Genomic DNA, 19,641 nt, shown 5'->3' on the forward strand with positions numbered 1-19,641 from the left:
CTCTCTGTGCATGCATTGTGCATTCACAACACGTTACAATGAAAGTGCATCTGAATCTTGTTTAATGAGCTCTGAATTATGCTGTTGCACTTCTTGACTGATGATTCAAGCAACATGAAAATATTTATAGAATATTTATAATATAATATATATATATTATATAAATATATATACTTTTATATATATATATATATATATATATATATATATATATATATATATATATACATTTATATATATATACACATATATACATTTATATATATATATATAAGATTTACACTTTCAAGCAGTGTATAGCTCTTCTAATTCTGTTCATATTCAGGACCACTTAAACAACATATTCGCCAGCTGCACAGCATCCTTACTGTGCAGATCAATACCTCAACCATATCTCACTATAAGGACCAAAAATCCACAGAGCGTCAGTCACTGTCACCTGGGCCAGGCGGCATGCTGAGTGGTGTAGCTAAGTGTGATTCTTTTGTCACAGCCCAGTGTGTCATCCAGTATGTCAGCGTGGCTACTGCTATTCTTGTATCCCGAAGCCCTGACCACAACCTCGGCTGCTGCTGCTGCTGCCGCCATGCTTGCTGACTCAATGTTAATTAGGTTAGGGAGCTGCGACTGTAGGCGGGGCTTTTGTTAACTGGAGCTTTGATTTTGGTTTCTAGGATCTGGCAGCTGAGCAAGCAGCCCTGCAATTGCCACATTACATGCTGTGGGTTGGTGTGCAATTAGCCAAGCTTAAAGAACCAGGATAACCTCATCTTACAGGTTTATCAAACTGGGCTGCACACATCAATTTTACAGACTGACACAAAACATGTGGTATACTCATACTGGTTGGTTGGCATTGATCCCTAGAGTGACTTTAAATCCCAAATAAATTTTGGAAAATGTAGTGTCAGGAGTCTCTTGAATTCCTGTCATTAGAACACAGAGGCAGATGGAGCCATGGTTCGTGTAACCGTATGCACATGCATCGCTGCAGACTACTCACTCATGCACATAAGAAAACAGATCACACGCATATACTGGAATCCGCCATACATGCTAAACACACATGCACGCAGGGGTGTGAAGGGGTAATTGTAAATGCTCAGCAGCTGATTTGAGTGTGGGGTTATTAATGATAGGAAATTTTGATCATTATCATTATTAATAATTTGGAAATGCTAAACATGTGGAGTATAGGTGTGAGAAAGAGCTAAGTTATGAGCAAAATATAATACATCCAAATAATTAGCTATAACCGTACAATTTCTGTATCCTCCGACTAAAATCTGTCTTTCACCGCCACCTTTTTAACCCTTCTGGAATGTTTTGTGCTGCAGCCCTCTGCCCTCCAGCTCCACCTCAGCTTGAGGTCCTGTAGTGTTGCTGCACCTCACTGTGAGTGAGGCAGTACTGCTGCAGAGTGGAGGGATATGTCGCTGCACTGGTCTGGCCTTGGGTTATGGCCAATAGCTTCAAAACATACTCAAAACACACATTTGTCTACACACAGCAGTATATTAACCCTCCTGTTTTGCAGACAATAAATGCAAACAAGATATTGTAAATATCAACAAGTACCAACCTGCCACCCTTTTTGACTGCAGAAAAAGCATTCATAAGATATGTTTGCTCTGCAAAGGGCAGATAGTACAGAATATCTTCTTCACTATAGACATCATCTTCTTACTTCTGCACATCCAGTACGAGGATGTTCAGGTTTGCATCCTTTGGGCCTAAATTAAATAGCAAATTAGCACTTTTTTACTTTATAACGCAGTATGTGACAGTAAGTGAAAGCTGGATTTAAGTCTCATTTTATCACTGATGTAGGTTCCATATTTAAGATACTGCACATATGCTTGAGTTTATTCAGTTTCTCCTTAATACCGCAGCCATTTCGGCCCACCACCGTACAGTATCATAACTTGACCCCACAGCTGCACTTGAGCCAGACACAGGGATGCTGTTCAGAAACAAGCGGAGAGAGAAGATGAGAGTGACAGAGAGGAAGCAGCAAGAGGACAGAGTGAAACGCTCAGGAGAAGAATGAGCAGCTTGAGATGCACACAGCTAGAGAGGAGAAGAGATCGAGGCAGCGGGAGAGAGATGGGGAGGGGGCACGGCAAAAAATGGGGGAAGCCGATAAATGGAGAGTCACTGAGGGATCAGCGGGGCTGAAGATAAATATGATTAGGCGGAAAACATAAAACTGGAGACAGACTGATGGAAGGAGATATCGAGGCAGGGAATATGAGAGTGGAGGGAATGAGCAAATGGAGGCATGTGCGAGGAGGAGAGGATCGAAAAACAGTGAAACGCAGCCAGACTACAAGAATGGGGGAGGGAGGTGAAATCAAGCCTCTCACACTAGTCGCTGTGTGTGGTCTCCTAGCAACACTGTCAGCCATGCATCTCTCTCTTAGCCACCGAATATGCACAAAGCAGGACGTCAGCCCCGTCATACGTGATGATGCCAGGGTTAAACCTCACTGCTGCTTCATGTGTACCTGATCCTCCAGCAACAATATACCTTTGTGCATCTTAAACAGCGATTGCATCTGTTTCCAGTAGCAACCATACCACCTGGCTGCTAACAGTCATGACGTACGGAGCTACACACAGCATACTCTCTAGAAACATCTACGGAAAGAAATACATACTATATATTACAAATATTAAGGTGTAGATGTTTGCAGTAAAGTAAAACTTCATCACTTGTCACAGTGGGGAAGGGAGCATCAAAGTGGAATAGATATTGGCATGCACAGGCTGATAATACCAAGACTAGAATACTGAAACAGGAGCCCAATGAAACCACACCTGGTTCCTCTCATGAAACTAGTCATGAATCATTGATTTACTCACAAATACTCATGTGTTTCTTGTCAAACACAAACTTCCACATGTGCTGGATGGTCTGATCAAAACCATGATTTTTAGCTGCGAAAATGGCTCATTGCTTGTTTCAGGCAGACCCGTGTCATTTGTGTGAATGAGACGACTACGTATCTGAAGAGCAGAGGTTTGTGTGACGTGACAAGATGCGTCATTTCATCACCTTTAAACAGTTAAGCAAAGCACAACCAGCTTTCAAAAGATAAATACCGACCGGTGCAGAGGACTCATTTCCTTCCCTATTATGAACATCTGGTTGAAATCTACTTTTTTACATCAAATGCACAACTATTACAATGTTTAAGACTTCGACAGAATTATAGTTTAAAAGATTCAAAGTTCATTCGCTATAATTATTAAAAAATAGTATCACTGTTGTTTGTTATTGTGTGACAGAGACAAGCAGACACACAGGCAGGAGAGAAGCCCATCCCCGCAGATTATCAAACAAGGAGATGGTCCTTTTAACTTCATTGTTGTAGAAGAAGAGACACCCCGCTACTCCAGGCAGAAATAAAAAGCTTAGTTTATGAGGTTATTATAAAAATAAGCTATAACGTTAAATGCTATTAGAAAAGAGCAGGATCGCTTAGAGAGTAGCCGGGCATATTATAATCAATCACCCTGTTCATTATTTGGATTTCCACTTTTCTTACTCTAAATCTTTAATGTTTATGTCCTAATAAAACCTATTTTTCTTCCTCTTTTCTGCAGGCCAGAAACCCTTTCAAGCAACAGCTATTGCTTTGTGGGCTTTTACATACTACACAGGACAAAAGCAAACTCAATCTAACACTCCCTAGCAACAAAACTGATGTCAAACCTGCCCCTGCTCGAGCACATCACACCGCAGTGTGCTTGACAAGCAACCAAACAGATGCTACTGCTAGTTTGACCTGTCTTCTGTTTGTAACTGTTGCTATGGGAGTCCTCCTGTCCCTCGTGTGTCTTGTTTTCATCACATTCGCCTGCTCCAAGCCACTCCTTCCATCTCCCAAAAATGGTTAATATGCTGGACATTCTGATCTGCTCTCCAGGCTTTAAGCAGATTCTTTTTTTGCACATCGAGGCTAATTAATATGTATTTTAAAGTGTGTCTGTCGTAAGAGGAAAAGGAGATTATTCAAATCTCTCATCGTGCATCACGTAACCAGAACTCACTATTGTCACCTTTGGGTTATATTGGGGCATTTTGCTGCTAGAGCATACCTCCACTTCTTTTCATGTACTGCTGTTGTGTGCTGCATGCTCTACAATATTGCATTGTGCAGTGAAATGCCTGTGGCTGATGAGAATGGACAGGAGGAGGAGGTGGAGGAGGAAGAGGAGGAGGAAGATGTTGAGGCTGATGTATCACTCCAGGCCAGGCATGGAAGGCACATGAGAGGCGTGGAGGAATTTTGTTGCTTTTTTCTCTTGACCTCTTTCTGATGTTTTGGACATTATTTTTTAATAATATGTCCAAACATCAAAACAGAAAATATTTTTTTCATTATTTTTTAAGCATGATCACATAGACTAAATACACCCCACACACAAAAATATACATCCACAAGACACTTTGCCCTCTTTGGATTCTCCGCCTTAACGTTGTACAAACTGAGTGACCACTAAATTTTTAATGGACTGCAACCAAAAATATCCTACAAAAAAAGCTTTCCTTGTTCCCCCTTGCCCCGGCTACCAGGGCACAGCCTTGAGCCATAACAAACTTGCAGAGATGATCAATGTTTGTGTCACCTATGCACCTTTTCTACCAACAAATGATTCTATTATAGTCGCCGACATCTGTACAGTGTGTGGAAAATGAGCAGTTCAAAATGAGAAGAGCTGCAGTTACAAAGAGTAACTGCCTCCAAGTAAATAAAACTACAAATACTGTCACTTTGCAGTTTACATCCAAGTCTGTCCAGACTTATAATATATGTATTGAATCGTTGGAAACAATTGAAAACAAAAAGGTATAAAGGTTATTTTTTAGCTAAATGGAAGTTGTTGATATATATGCATGATTCCAATGAATATAAATTTTTGAACTGATTAATGAAGGATTATCATAGATGTATTGGATAAACAGGCACACATGTACTTGATTACTGTACAGATGTGTTCTTATAGAATTAAGCTACACTGTGGTGTGGTCTACAAGGTGGTGCTTTTGTTTTCTCCTGGCATTTTAGAAGCAAAGGCTCTCTATGAGCTGTGATTGAAACTCACTCACAGGATCACGATTTGCTAGGTGCGCTCCAATACGTTTTAGCAGCCACGTGATTCCGATGATGCTCGAAATTCACAATGAGGCTGCAAGGGAAAGGCAGAACGGACAAGGTGCAGGAAAGCCCGTACTGTGCTAGTTACTGTTCACTCATTCTGTCATCCCAGTGTACACGTGTGTGAAATCTTGACTGGCCCAATTCAAAAGATTTTTGTGAACATAAATCAAGAAAAATGTGACTCTGGGAGAAAACTGGAAGAGGGCAATGAAATAGTGTATTCTCCCGTGAAAATCGGGAAGGTAAGCAATGGCCTCCTTGTTTACTTTCGTAAAACAGCGTGCAACGTTTTTTTATTCTTCTGCGCATGCAGGCCACTTGTAGGCCGTGGTCAGTTCACACCTCAGTCTGATATAGGCTACATAGGAACTGTAAAAACATTTTGGGCTTTAAACCGGAATTGAGCATTAAGGCCTGCAGTGTGAATGTAGCCCAAGCCTTTGAAAAAGAAGAAAGAAAAAAAGAATTAAATTATGTCTAAAAACCTATATTGAGGTAACTTTTGACCATCAAAAGTATGACCTATTCTGTGAAATCTGGTCAAAATTACTCCTGCTCCTGAGTTATGGTGTTGAATAACAGCCAAACAAGTGTTTTTCCAGGACATTATGATGTCACAGTAAAGTTGACCTTTGACCTTTTGGATACACAATGACATAATTTCATCATTTTATCCTATTTGTGTGAAATGTTGTCATACTTTGCGTATGACTTCTTGAATTTTGTCCTAATTTGTTTTGTTTTGAGGTCACAGAGACCTTTACCTTTGACCACCAAATTCTAATCACTTTATCCTTGAGTCCAAGTGTTCCTGAAATATCCTTGACTCCAAGGATAAAGATGGATGTTGATGCAAACCGTGAAGAAATTCAAAGTGTTCCTGAAATAACGCATTCATAAAAAACGGACAGATGGACAACCCGAAAACGTACTGCCTCAGGGGGAGGCTTAAAAAATATAACACAACACTTAGCTCTGTGGTCAAAAAGAAACGGCCAGTGAATGACCTCCCAATCCCCATTTCCCACCTTAGCTTGCCCTTGCCTTCATCATCTTCTGCTGGAATCTGCAGAAACCAAGGTGACCTACTGCACTTAGCATACGAGAACGCTTAGCGGGCTTACAGATCCACAAGCCCTTATGTTGTTGACCTCTGTGGGAATACCACATCACATCTCAGGGAATAGAAGCACCCAGAGCAGACATTACCCTGGGAATAACACGTGGAGAGAGACAAGGAAAAGAAATGAAGAATTAACACTGACATCGGTACAAAGCTGTGTGTTGGGATGCTCACAATGTGTGTAGTATGAGTGCTGCTTGATGTGGTATGATGAAAGAGTGCAAAATCACTGTGTTCACATTTTTCTGCAGGGTTCCCTCAAGATAGTCTGCCTTTCAGAAACATTATTCAGCACAGTACATAAGTAAACTCTGTAGTCCATCACATTACAAAAACAAGATAGCGAGATCACATCATATGCAGAGAGAAAGTCTCTTTTTTTGTCTCCTCTTTGTATTTGGCTGCTGAAACCCAGACTGTGAGGTATAGCGCTGCAGGGAAAAGAGTGAAAATTGAAAAACCCCTCCATGCTCGTGCTCGTGCATGAGGGGAAGAGCTCCACTCCGCAGCTGCACACGCTTCACTGAGCCAGCATCCCTCTCTAACCAGGATCCGACTTATTTTAGATGTGGATTACCCAGCAATATTTCCTTCCTCCCTATAAGTTTGTCATTTTTTATTAGATATTTTTCTTTTAAATGGGTCATTAAAAAATCCAGAGTGTCTGTGGGTAGGGGTGCATGTTCCACAGTAAATCTTTCCACAGTACATGACGTTCTTATCTTGTCTGCTGTGACCATGCTCTGCACAGATTGTTGACGTGGATGATCTCTCTGAGCCAAGTCAAACCCGCTTGAACCAAAGGTAATTTATGATCCAGAACAGCCAGACTTAACTACACGTGCTTACTGACTACTGATTCCACAGTTTTCATTCAATTGATTCACCTATATAAAAAGAGCTATCTAAAAAATCATAGCCTGCAGCACTGTAGGCTGTCCCTGCCTCAACATGACAAACCTCATAAACTATTCAGCAACAATTAAGCAAAGCCCACTAGCCCAAAGCAAAACAGGGATCAGCTGAACATCACTGTAAACTAGACACATGATTTGCCTCAGAGCTGCTTGTAGTGGACTTGACTCATATCTTCCCAGAGTGATTACATTTTAATTGGAACACCTTGTTTGCAGTGCAATATTTAGTGATGTAGGCTAAAAAAAAGAAAGGAAAAATGGACATAGAGACTCAGGTAGCGTGTATTTATCAAACATCAACAACATCAATCCAAACATAACCACACACAACAAAACATGAGAGCTGTCCCAATAATTCATGTTGATATTATTATTGTTATAATAAACCTGCTGGTGCACTTGCTGAGCAGCCTTTCTTCTGATTGAAAGAGACGCGTCGGAGTGATTAGCAAAGCCAGGTGGGCCACAAGTGCTCTTCCAACATTTGAATCATCCTACTCCTTGTGTTCAAAATCCCCCGATAAGCGAGTCATAGCGTGGGTTGCACAGGATAAGCGCATACACACACACACACACACACATGCCCACACACAGCTCTCCCACTCATTCATCTCATTACATACAAATCATGTCTCTTATGGCCCGGTTGTGCGCATCCCCACAGTGTTCACCAGCATGACAGTAACTCAGAAGTATAAAAATATAGTTTGTGTGACAAAGCTAATGGCTGGTAAAGCATACACGCCACCACCTCTAGAGCTTTTTTAAAAAATATATGGATAAAATCACATCAGGCACTTTTGAGAGTTGTTGAAAATCAGTAAGTCAGACATGTCTAAGAGCATTTAATCTTGTTCTGCAGGCTGAAAGGCAGGAGGAGTGGTAAAATGTGCAGGTTTGTTGGCCTTACATGTGTGATTGGCAGGTTTTCAGCTCGGGGTCTCACTTGAGCAATTCCTATTCCTGTCATTCCTGCTGTTCACTGCACAGACAGTTATGAAATAAAAAGGCACTAACTGGGGCAAATGGCAGGTGATAGCAGATTACGCACTGCAGGGTGTCTGATTGAGGCGGTGTTTTCTTATATTGTACTCCTGTGGTTGGGTGGGACACATGGCCAAAGTAGCAGATGGAGAAATATCTCTGACTTTAACAAGATGATGATGAGTGACTTCCTTTGGCCCGAGTGGCTCCCATCCAGAAATGAGAGTGTACAATAACAAAGTCTCACCTCCGCTGTATCAGCTGCAACCGTGTAATTGTTTTTGATGAACCCATGGTTTGTTCTCAGCACATTGCTCTGAAAGTGTTAATTTGCCAGTAATTGTGTAAAAAATGGTAATTTTCATATGTATCAGTCAGATTTTCAACTTAATTTACGCAATATTGAGACTTATTAAAGGGCTAATAAAAAATGTCATACAAACACTTGCTCAATAGAAATTTGATAGATGGACCTATAGAGAGGATGCTATATAGAAGAAAGACTTAAAAATCACCTTCTGATCTACATGAGCTGCATTAGCCTTCTACTCAAATATCCCACAAGAGAGATTCTGGGATTCAGCTGGGATTCTTTTCAGTACTAAATGAACATTTATAACACATATTATGTTATCCTGCATTCAAATTTGCATTTCTGCCACATTTTACATGCTGTTTCTGAACCCTGCCGTTTTGCTGGTTTACTGAGGCCTTTAGGAATGTTGCAGACAATGTCATGGTGAGACACATCTACAACCATTATGCATCACATCCGTCTCAGACCCATTTCTTCAGATGACACAGTGACATGTTACGATAGCAATGTTTGTGGAAAATAAAATACTGTTTGCAGAACACAGCTGCCAGAACAACATGTTAGTGCCTCCTAATGATTATGTGGACATTATTCAAGGTCTTTTGAAGGTCTTTGGCATAAATGTGGCACATTAATGAGAATAGGGACAACACCACAAGATTTTGGACCCCTTTGGTCCATTTATGCATACCGACATGCCAACATTTAATTCAAAATAGAGATACAATGTGCTCTTCTAGTAATTCCAGATATTGCCAATTAATGCTCTCACATAATGACACTAAAATGACTTTGCTAAGGGCTTCCTGGAATAAATGGCACACAAACATATGTAAACATATTTGCTTTCTGTCCAAAATACTTGCATGTTTATCCATGTGGAAGATACCGCATGGATGCAGATAAATAGGTGGTGATTAACATGGCTTGAGAATGGGACCTCTGTGCCAACAAGAGGAGAGTAACTGTTGGCTCCTAACTTTATTTATTTTGCATGGTACCATGCAAATGAGTTTGAAAGGTTTAATGAGAAGAAAACAGAAGGGAAATGAACAAAGATGAGTTGCCTCAAGGAAATCATTACCACACATCATTACTCTTGACTACACACTGCAATGAAGACTGGATGCTGTACGATGCTAACAATCCAGAAAGAAAGCCTTAAAAAGGCATTAAAGGGGGCATTTAACTTGAATTTCTGCTGGCTAATTTGGCCATGAACATCCTCTGTTGTACATCCCAGACAAGGGACACGCATGTCCACTCCAAAGTGTGGAGCACACAGCGAGCCAACAATAACCAACAACGTGGCTGCAGAGGGAGCTCACAAATAAAGCACCAAGAAGTCAGTGGTCATAGAATAAAATAATCTCCTCTTCCCTCAGTCGGTGCAGGGGATGTCTGTCCATTTAAATTTTGTAATGACTTTTTTCCCTTCAGCATCTGCATCCAGCACGTTACATAAAAAAATAGAAAGCTATGAGACAAAAAATGGCAACCATTTCCAATGGAGAGGAGGCATTCTGTATGTCTTTATCTGTATCTACTTAGTGTGACACAAAGCAGAAAAGGTCTAATGGGATTCAGTTCAGTTTTTTTAACTCCTCCTCTCAAAGGGGGATGACATCTAACAATGTCCAAGGCAGGACATCGCTGGTAAATGGCATGCCCTTCAATCAAGGAGCCAACAGAGAGAACCTTTACACCTTTAGACCTATTTATAACGCAACACTGTGACTGACTCAAGCGCATGAAAAAGATAATTTGATCCATAAGAAACACAGAGTTTAATGTTGATGTTAATAGGGACTGGGGATATGTTATTGATTTGAAACTGACTCCCTTACATTTCATTATGTTGAATTGATGTTGATATACAATACAAATACAACACTAAAAAAGTCAGCTTAGGTAATTAATTAATTTCCACTGTTTCTCAGTTTATGAAAATAATTGTATGATGTCATCTGTGGACTTTTGAGCTTTGTCAAGTCTGAAAAAAGAAACCTGATGATGCCATACTGATGTCATCAGGGTTACCTAAACTTGGTCTTGGACATTACAAATCCATAATATACAACCTGTGCTGCAAAGTGGGTTGAAGGAGGTTTACAAAGGAGGGAGTGTCTAACAAAGAGATGCTATTGAGGTGCATTATGGGAACTGTGGAATCGAGCAATACAAGTGACTGAAAGTCAGGATATGCGTCTGCTGTTTCAATTTACACCAGTCTTTTGTAATTTGTATCTTGGAAGTCTCCCAATGTTGTGAAAGAGAAGTAAAAACCCCCCTGCTGGATTAACAATTTCCACTTTGAGACGTTTCCACTTCCAGTTCTTTGAAACACTTTCTGTAAGTGTTGTACATTTTGTATTCGAGGCATTTTAAAGGCAACATAAAACAAAAAAACGTCTACCGCTTTATCAACAGCGATATTAATCAATATCATAACAAGCCTGCAGATTAAAAAAATAATAACAATGTCATGGCACTCAACCAACACCTCCATAAAATACACAATTTCAAGATACCAGCCAAATTCTACACACAATAAAAGGAATAATACAATCTTTACTCAATGTCAGAGTATCATTTTGACAGCTTCCCATCATCTTGTGTCAAAGATGTAAACAGGCATATGAAGGTATTACACTGATGCCAGTACAGATCTCTAAACCCAAACTAGTCATGTTGTCTATTTTTTAAAGAGTGTGGGCTGCAACAAACAATTAATTTCTTTATCGATTTTTTTCCCCTTCAATTAATCGTTGCGTCTATGAAATGTCAAAAAATACGCCCACCTGACGGCTTCAAATGCCTTGTTTTGTCTGACCAAAAGTCCAAAACCCAGAATTATGCAGTTTACTTTTATATATGAAGCTGGAACATGAGAAGGTGTGGTACTGTTTCAAAATGTTTGCTTGAAAAATAACTGAAAAGATTATTTGATTATCAAAATAGTTGCCGATTATTTTTCTGTCAATGAACAAATAGGTTAATGGACTAATCGTTTCAGCTCTAGTGGGCTGTTCACTTTTACTAGAGTGTTATTTACTCAGCATGAAAGTACAGGGGGGAAGTGAAGCACAGTGATGGGAGAGAAAACTGTGGCAAGATTCAATCCGAAACCACTAGGGGCAAAGTTTAACCAGCTCTGAGCTAAAAACAGTCATCTTTTCTACTCGTAGTAAACAAAGTGAATTACTTCTTAGACCAAATAACCTCAAATTTCTCCACTGTGCTGATCATGGGCCAGATGAAAAGTAGATATCCACAAAGCCAGAAGCAGAATTTATAAATCCTTAATTTTTCATCTGAAAGCAGTCCCTCACATTGCTCACAGGCTGCAGTAGAAACAGTCCTCATGTCCGATGCCAGCGCTCTCTGGCAGAACTGAGAAACTCAAGATGGTGAAACCACAGATGGATGACGCACCTGCTGTCCCCTTAAGAAAACAGCAAGGCACACATAAGCCAGCAAAACATAACTACAAAGGTCTTGATTTTCAAATACCTACACAACTGGCCAGTAGTATCCATTTACGTTACTTTTACCAAACTATTGACCTGCTGCTGCTCAAACTCTCTGCTCAAACAATCTGTTTGGGTGCTCCAGGAATTCCACAGCAAAAAAAAAAAGAAAATCCATTACTGCTCATCCAGACAGGGGTATCCTCTCGACTAGAGAAATGGCTTAAAATGTCAGCATCTGCCACGTCTGTTGCACATACATCAGTCCTTCGCTCCCTGACTCCCCTCCCCATTGGTCCCCCTCCTCCTGCCATCTCTTGGTCCAGTATATTTGTGTATTTAATCATCTAAACTGAATTTCTCATCATTTTTGGAACCAGACATGATGCACACTGCCAGAGTCAGAGCAACTGGATAATCCAATACATGGAGAAAAGCAGTCGGAATCCATTGTCCTTCACTGAAAACACTAGTCACTTTTTATTATTTCCATAAATACATCAAAACCACAAGCTCTACTTAATTTCATTAACTCTAAACCAAAGTCTGTGGGGTTTTTTCATATATTTTAAAAGCTCTTCATCCTGATTTAGCAGGATAAATCCTCCAATATAACATATTCCATTTATTTCCGCACTGCACAAACGGACTAAGCGGCCACATATAGTTGCTGTTTCCCCATTTAATCACATTTCTGGACTGAATTTGGGATTACCAGGTGAGCAACGACAGCTAGCGACAGCTATTGTGAGCCCCGGTTTTCTTATGCATTCAAGACACACTGCACAGTATGTGTGGCTCACAGCCTGCACTCAATGACCCCACAGTCACAGCTGCTCTCACCCATCCCTGCACTCCTCTATCTGTACCAACATAAACCACATATGTGATCCTGTTCATCTGTATCTGTCAGAATAACCAAGACTTAAAATCATATTCTGTCATATTCAGCTCCAAAGTCAAGCCAGACTGACTGGTAATTAGTTTTATGTTACATTTAAGTTGAATTTCAGGCAGATAGTGAAGCATCCAACATCCCGGTGCATCATCCCTAAAGACAAATCATCATAATATCTCTAGACTCAAACAGGAATGTCTGTAATATTAAGGAGGATTTACAGTTTTGTGATATTTGCACCCAACGCCTTTACATTCTCATATTGTATTTGTTTTGTAACAGATAACCAACTAACTGACCTGACTGCATAAGTCAAAATCAAATGTCTATACAGTATAGATCTAACATGTCCTGCCCAGTCAAGCAGCCTTCCCTGATTCTTACACATCCGTTTTTATTTTAGCAACCTCATGACTACTGAAATGATTGTGGTAGAGTGGTGAAGAAGAAATCTCTTGGTGTGAGTGTCTGTCACGCCCTGAAAAAAGGGGGAAAAAACAGTGTTGACTAACCTTGATTTCACGTTTTAAGTCACAACCCCTTGGCCCTTTTGGATGGTCTCATAAAGGATCTGAGGTGGGATATTGCGGCAGTTTCTCAGGCATCATCTGTTTGTTTGTTTTTTCCCCTTTAAAGACACGTTTTATGAACTGGCTCCCCTCATCCAGACGCCTGCCTCTCCCACACCTCAAAGACGCGCCAACACATCCTCACCTGGCTGCGCACAAACACACACATCACCAGGGTATTCACAATCAGAGAAACTACCGCCCCTACACACACACACACTATACCACCCTGCTAGACTATTATTACCCGTAAAGATGCAGATGTTTCCCGTCATGGCCTTGCAGAATGATGCCCCGAACAGTGACACTGCTGTGGTGTAGCCTAGGTATTTGATTAATAACGCCGTGCATGCTCCAGCCTCACCAGTCAGCTGTTGGAGGCTTGTTTTTTGGTGAAATATTTATAAGGTCTTGTCACGACTGAACTTAAACGCGGGCTGTGTGTTACCTCCTGCGCGGCGGTCTTGCCATGTCTTTGCATCTCTTTTGTGTTTTGGGCTAAAACACAGGCCTTATATTCACCGTCGTGGGCTGCGAGGCTTCAAGGTTGAATAATTTGGCTTGTGAACACACGGCGGCTCACTGTCAACCTTGTGTTTCTTGAAATTTACGCGTAAAACGCCACCAGGCCCGATGTCTCCTCCGCAATACAGCATCATATTTGCTGCTGCTAATTAGGCAGACAGTCCATTTTGACAATGACAGCTGGCTCTATAGGCTAGAAGATGTAAGCAAGTGATGCTTGATTTACGGAGCAAAACCTAATATTAATAAAGGTGTGATACCTACCTTATTAACCGGGTAGCCTATGGCTGGCGCAGAGGCAGACTGTGCCGATATCCAGTTGCCGAGGCTCGTAAAAATCAGACAACAACAACACCACGCCGGTTGTTGATGACACAGCTGTCTTGCTAGACAGGAGGGAAAGAGAAACGCTTTCCCAGATGTGTCAATTGACGTGGAAATGAAAAATCAGTTATTCAGACGCATATCACCGAAATGACGCCTTTTCTTGACGTGAAAGGTCTTCCATTTTTATGATAAACAGCGCACTGTCCTGCTACTGCCGAGGCTCGGCGGAGCCTGGCCGGTGCGAGATCTGATTGAAAACCATGATGCAATTCAATGCGACGTTAGCATACAAAATGTTCCTCTACAAACACTCAGGTAAAACGCCATCCTTGTGTGTTTTCTCAAAAAAAGGGGCTACGAGACCTCCGCAGAAGAAACACGCTTTCAGTTCAGGCATGCACAGAAAAAAACGTCAAAACAAAAATGCGCAGATACCAGCGCGCTGTGTCGGTTCACGCGCTGGGCATCCTCTCTGTGTGTTTGCATCCATATTAAAATTCATACAGTACTCCCTGAGAGCAGATCAGTGGTTGTTTTTAGTAAAGGAAAAAAAAGCATCCGATGAGGCTTTGAGTCCAACTGCCCCGAAAGGCTGTTATCTTTTGCCTCTTAATCAGTAGTTAAATTTCATATTTAGCATAAGATTCAGCAGCAGACTCACTAAATGTCCGGATTGATTCTTGGTAAAGTAAAGGGGGCGATTTTGTTTTTGAACTTCAATAAACATAGACTATAATTATTTTACGAGAATCCAAGGACACACAAAAACATAGCAACACTGATATAGCCTATGGGGACGTTATAGAAACGAATAATAAGAGATAAAATGCTATTAAGTGTCAAATGCGCATGTGATTACCACACACATAAAGTAGGCTAAGCCGTCATAGAAATATTGCTGTTACATTTTGTGGGGACAGATTACCAGTTATGGCTATTGAAGCCAAGAGGAATTAAAATGTGGTTTGACTTAGAATGTGCGGAGATGATCACTGTTGAGTCCATATAAAAGGGAAACAGTGTCTTAATTATGTATTTACTTTTCGGCTGTGGGCAATTAAAACCAAACTCAGGTAGCCTAAACAAATAGGGGGGGGGGGGGAGCAGACACACCCCTTTTGGGACGCTGCTGAGGACAGGGGAGAAAGGGAAACCTTGAGTTAACACCCAAGTGAGATATTAGGAGTGATCCCTCTCGAAGAACACAGGTGTCTGGTCATGTAGGTCTGTAGGCCTATTAGTGGAATCTTTGGACTGTTACTGCCACAAGTAGAGCTGACAACAATGTGCAGAGGTCAAAGTATGCAGCTATATGTGAGAGACCAAAGGCCACATCTAAATCTTTCAGTGATTCAACTTTCTTTCTTGGTCAAAAAATGTAGAAATGTTTATTAAATGTGTAAAACATAAACCAAATTAATGTACAGGCTTATTCTCTAAAACTGTGTTATACTAGTTTCTTCCACTTGTCTTTCTGAAAAGCTAAAACATTAGGTTTCTTATCAGGACTGTGCGGGCCTGTGCAAACTGCACTTGATTGGCATCTCTCTCACCCTGTTGTTAGTTTTGTTGCACCTGTTAGGGCGGGACAACTTTCACTGTTACCAGGCCTCCGTGCTTCACAGAGTTTGGTGACATCACTCCCAGCAAAGCTCCATCTAACTTCAACCTGACTATAAGATCTAATCAGCAAAGATAATTGAAGTCACCTGTGCAGGTCCTTTAACATAGTTGACCCTTTTAATGGAAGACATTATGACTCGTCAAAGCAGGAAAAGCACAGATGTACCTACAATAAATTAAACAAAGGCTCCATTCCATTAAGTCTCTGTGAGACTACACAGATCCAAAGACTAAAATTTCCGACTATAAAACTTTGAAATATTTATCTTGCTTGCCCGTGTGTCAAAGTATTGGGGGAGTGGATTCCTTATCAGGAGTTTTACATGATGTGGTCAAAGTGCATCCTGCATTTCATGCTTTCCCTGAACTGGTGAATGTGCATTCATTCAAATTAACTTTGGAACAAACTCTTAATAAGGTAAAGTATCATGTTTTATGCTTTGCAGTATGATAATAAAAGTTTTATTTTCTCTTAATGACTTTTAGCCAAAGGTGTTTTGTGGTCACACAAGTGTAGCTGATAAGTTGTATTTGTGAGCAAAATAAAAATCCTACTGTCTATGTTTGCCTGCCAGCTTGTTCACAAGCAAGTCATTTCATCAGGCTGCTGCATGCCTCACAGGTTTTTTAAGTCTATGACTTCCCTAAAGAAATATTAAGATCACAAGCTGAAGTGCTGATTATTGATGCAACCGGATCTCTCTCTATCATAAATTTCATTATCTCAGATAAAGCAACTTTTGTTATAAAGGACAGACATTAAGAATATAATTAATATAACCATGACTTTTGTTGAATGGAAGCACTGTTTAAAATTTTATTGACTGCTGAAAAATGATGGTATGGCCTCCAGGTCGCAGGAATGACTAAACAAAAATCTCAGTGGAAGGAATTTTTAGAGGCAGTAAGTGTTCTGCAATGGGTACTAACCTTTCTCTTCTTAGGTAAGCTCCCACTACGCTCACCCTTTATGAACTTGTATCACACAACACTAGAAAGTATCTCAAATAATGTTTGTTAGTAACATTAGCTCACCTGTGCTTTTCACTGCATCTATAAAACAACTCTGTACTCATTTGTACCTGAGCTAATTTAAGACATCTTTTGTAACCCCCCAATATATGGACTCTTGTCTTGTCCAACACGGCACAATACGCATCCAACTTCAGGAGTGGCTTGTATTATCTTGATGGTGTATCTTATGTTTACCTCGCTGTGGCCTTTCTCCACTCTGTACTTCATGTGGCTGCTGTTGGACTGGGAAACCCCTGAAAGAGGTAAAGGAACTGATATCATTCAAGTATCCATGAAAATAATAGAATCCTATATGGTAACTTTGTCTCAATTCCATAATGTCTACTAAATACATTACTTAATTAAAACAACAAATTGTAGATTGTAAAACATCTTGTTTGACAGTTTAATTTCCTATAAACATAAAATCCTGTTCCATACTAATCCTATACAGTACATAGAATATGCTTATCTTTATGCCGTTAATATACAAGAAATAAAAATACCTAACTATTTTATACTAACAGGAAATACACTTTCTGTGCCGTCGGACGTCAAACTGAAAATTCAGAATTCAAACGTCAAATGTTTCCAAAAAAAAACGTAAATTTCATACTGTTTTGAGTTTACTTTTATTTTGTCACTTTTCTAGTGGTAACACACTACATACTCAAAGTTTTCTTAGAATTAGCTGTGTAGTTTGGAATTGAGACACAGTCCACTTTTTGTTTTTATTTGTTTTTTTTGTATACGAACTACAAAAACAGTCCTACGACAATTATAAAACATGCTGCGTACAGTGAGTAGAGTATGACATTGGGACACACTACCTCTAAGATTTCTAATGTCTCCATCAGGGGGCAGGAAAACAACATTTGTAAGGAGGTGGAGAGTATGGGAGCACTTCAGAGATTTCTTTCCAGTCAAAGTAAGTTTGACTTTGTATCTTTCAACACCTGCATCACACTTTCTCGTCAACCGATGACATTTGGTTGGAGTGTGTGTGCGTGTCAGATACAGGCTCAGGGAATGTTACAAGAGCTCACACACAGTTTATACTTAAAACAAGACCCATTTACCCCCCAGAAAAAAAACTCCTATCCTCACAAATATATTCTAAAATCTTTTCAAACTTCATGAAATGTGCGTGAGTGAAAGGCTATTTCACTTTTGGAAACAAGTGCAAATAGGCATTTTAAACATTGACTCCTGTGTACTCCACAGGTACTGGGAAGTATAAAATCCTGGTATTGCTGTGATTAGTAAGGCAGATTCACATGTTAGATACAAATCTTTGTAATGAGCATTTTACTTTGTATGCCTTTAATCAGCACAATTTCATCAGTTCTCCCAGTTAAACAAAAGAGAGAAACTGTGATCAACTCTTGGAGTAATCCTTTTGTGTCAATTCTCTTGCTCAGCTGATGAAGACAGCTGAGCTGAATCCAAACAAAAACTACATCTTAGGTTGTCATCCGCATGGTATCCTCAGTGTTGGAGCCTTTACCTGCTTCAGCACTGACAGCTGTGGCTTCAATGAGGTGTTTCCTGGGCTGAGATGCCACCTGGCGGTACTGGCAGGACTGTTCAGGATACCACTCTTTAGGGAGTACCTAATGTGTGCAGGTATTTCTAACACGTTCACCTATTGACATCAACCAAATCTAACACTTAAGCCTTTTTTAATCATTTGCTAGAGATAATTTAAGTGCTAATGGCAGTTGAACTAAACTGTTGTGACTGTCTTACTTTCTTTGCCTGATCAGGTCTTTATCCAGTCAGCAAGCCAAGCCTTGCCCACCTCCTTTCGAAAAGTGGCAAGGGAAATGCAGTGGTGATTGTAATAGGGGGCGCCGCTGAGTCTCTGGCATCCTCTCCTGGAGTCAACACAGTGGTCATGAAGCAGAGAAAGGGATTTGTCAGGGTGGCCCTTGAGTTTGGGTGAGAACATACTTAACAACACCCAGGAAACGACAGTCATGAGTGGGTATCGTTGTACTCACATGTAGCCAGCAGTTCACTACTGGACACACTGATATCATCTCTGATCTTTCACAGGGCTGATCTGGTACCTGTTTACTCGTTTGGGGAGAATGAGCTCTTTAAGCAGGTTATCTTCTCAGATGGCAGTCTAGGTCGGAAGTTACAGGATCTGTTTAAAAAGATAATGGGTTTCGCCCCATGTCTATTTGTGGGCGAGCGCCTGGCATTCCTGCCCTACAAGACTCCGGTCACCACTGTTGGTGCGTATTTCATTATACTGCAGATGAACCCAACTTGTTGTACGGGGGCCAATTTTATTCTAACACTCTGCTTCTTCCAGTGGGAAGTCCAATCTCAGTGCCAAAGCGTGTCACGCCTACTGAGGAGGAGGTCGACCACTATCATAGACTTTACATGGAGGCCCTGGCCAAGTTGTTCCATGAACACAAGGTCAGCTGTGGCATTGCTGAAAGTCACAAGCTTCAGATCATTTAAGACGTGTCACTGTGTTTTTATCGACCTTTGTTCTTACTGTAAGATCTGACTGTATATGAATATATTTAATAGGAATGTGCATTAAATAATTAAGATGTGACTGTATTTGATGTGATTACACAGTAACATACAAGTTATTGCTAATGTCATGTGTGAGAACTACATTTCATTTAGAATTGGAGTATTTGTACATGGTGGTATTCAAAATGAATGAATATTTGTTGCACCA

The 19,641-nt window shown here is 40.5% G+C and overlaps 1 protein-coding gene across 4 annotated transcripts; it reads left to right on the forward strand.

Moving 5' to 3' along the window:
- Window positions 1–16,040: 16,040 nt before the first annotated feature.
- On the forward strand, window positions 16,041–19,512 carry mogat3b (monoacylglycerol O-acyltransferase 3b). Of its 4 annotated transcripts, XM_046039929.1 has the most exons (8): window positions 16,044–16,338; window positions 16,774–16,864; window positions 17,090–17,197; window positions 17,792–17,862; window positions 18,356–18,560; window positions 18,701–18,875; window positions 18,993–19,177; window positions 19,258–19,512. In XM_046039929.1, exons 2-8 carry the CDS (start codon window positions 16,783–16,785, stop codon window positions 19,410–19,412), a joined length of 981 nt encoding a protein of 326 aa, XP_045895885.1. In that variant the 5' UTR covers window positions 16,044–16,338; window positions 16,774–16,782; the 3' UTR covers window positions 19,413–19,512. The 4 variants fall into 4 exon arrangements, with proteins under 4 accessions (XP_045895889.1, XP_045895885.1, XP_045895886.1 ...); XM_046039933.1 differs by lacking the exon at window positions 17,090–17,197 and having other exon boundaries at window positions 16,041–16,338; window positions 17,790–17,862; XM_046039930.1 differs by lacking the exon at window positions 16,774–16,864.
- The last annotated feature ends 129 nt before the right edge of the window (window positions 19,513–19,641 follow it).

This window comes from Micropterus dolomieu, linkage group LG23 (assembly GCF_021292245.1).
Source record: "Micropterus dolomieu isolate WLL.071019.BEF.003 ecotype Adirondacks linkage group LG23, ASM2129224v1, whole genome shotgun sequence".
Taxonomy (NCBI): domain Eukaryota; kingdom Metazoa; phylum Chordata; class Actinopteri; order Centrarchiformes; family Centrarchidae; genus Micropterus; species Micropterus dolomieu.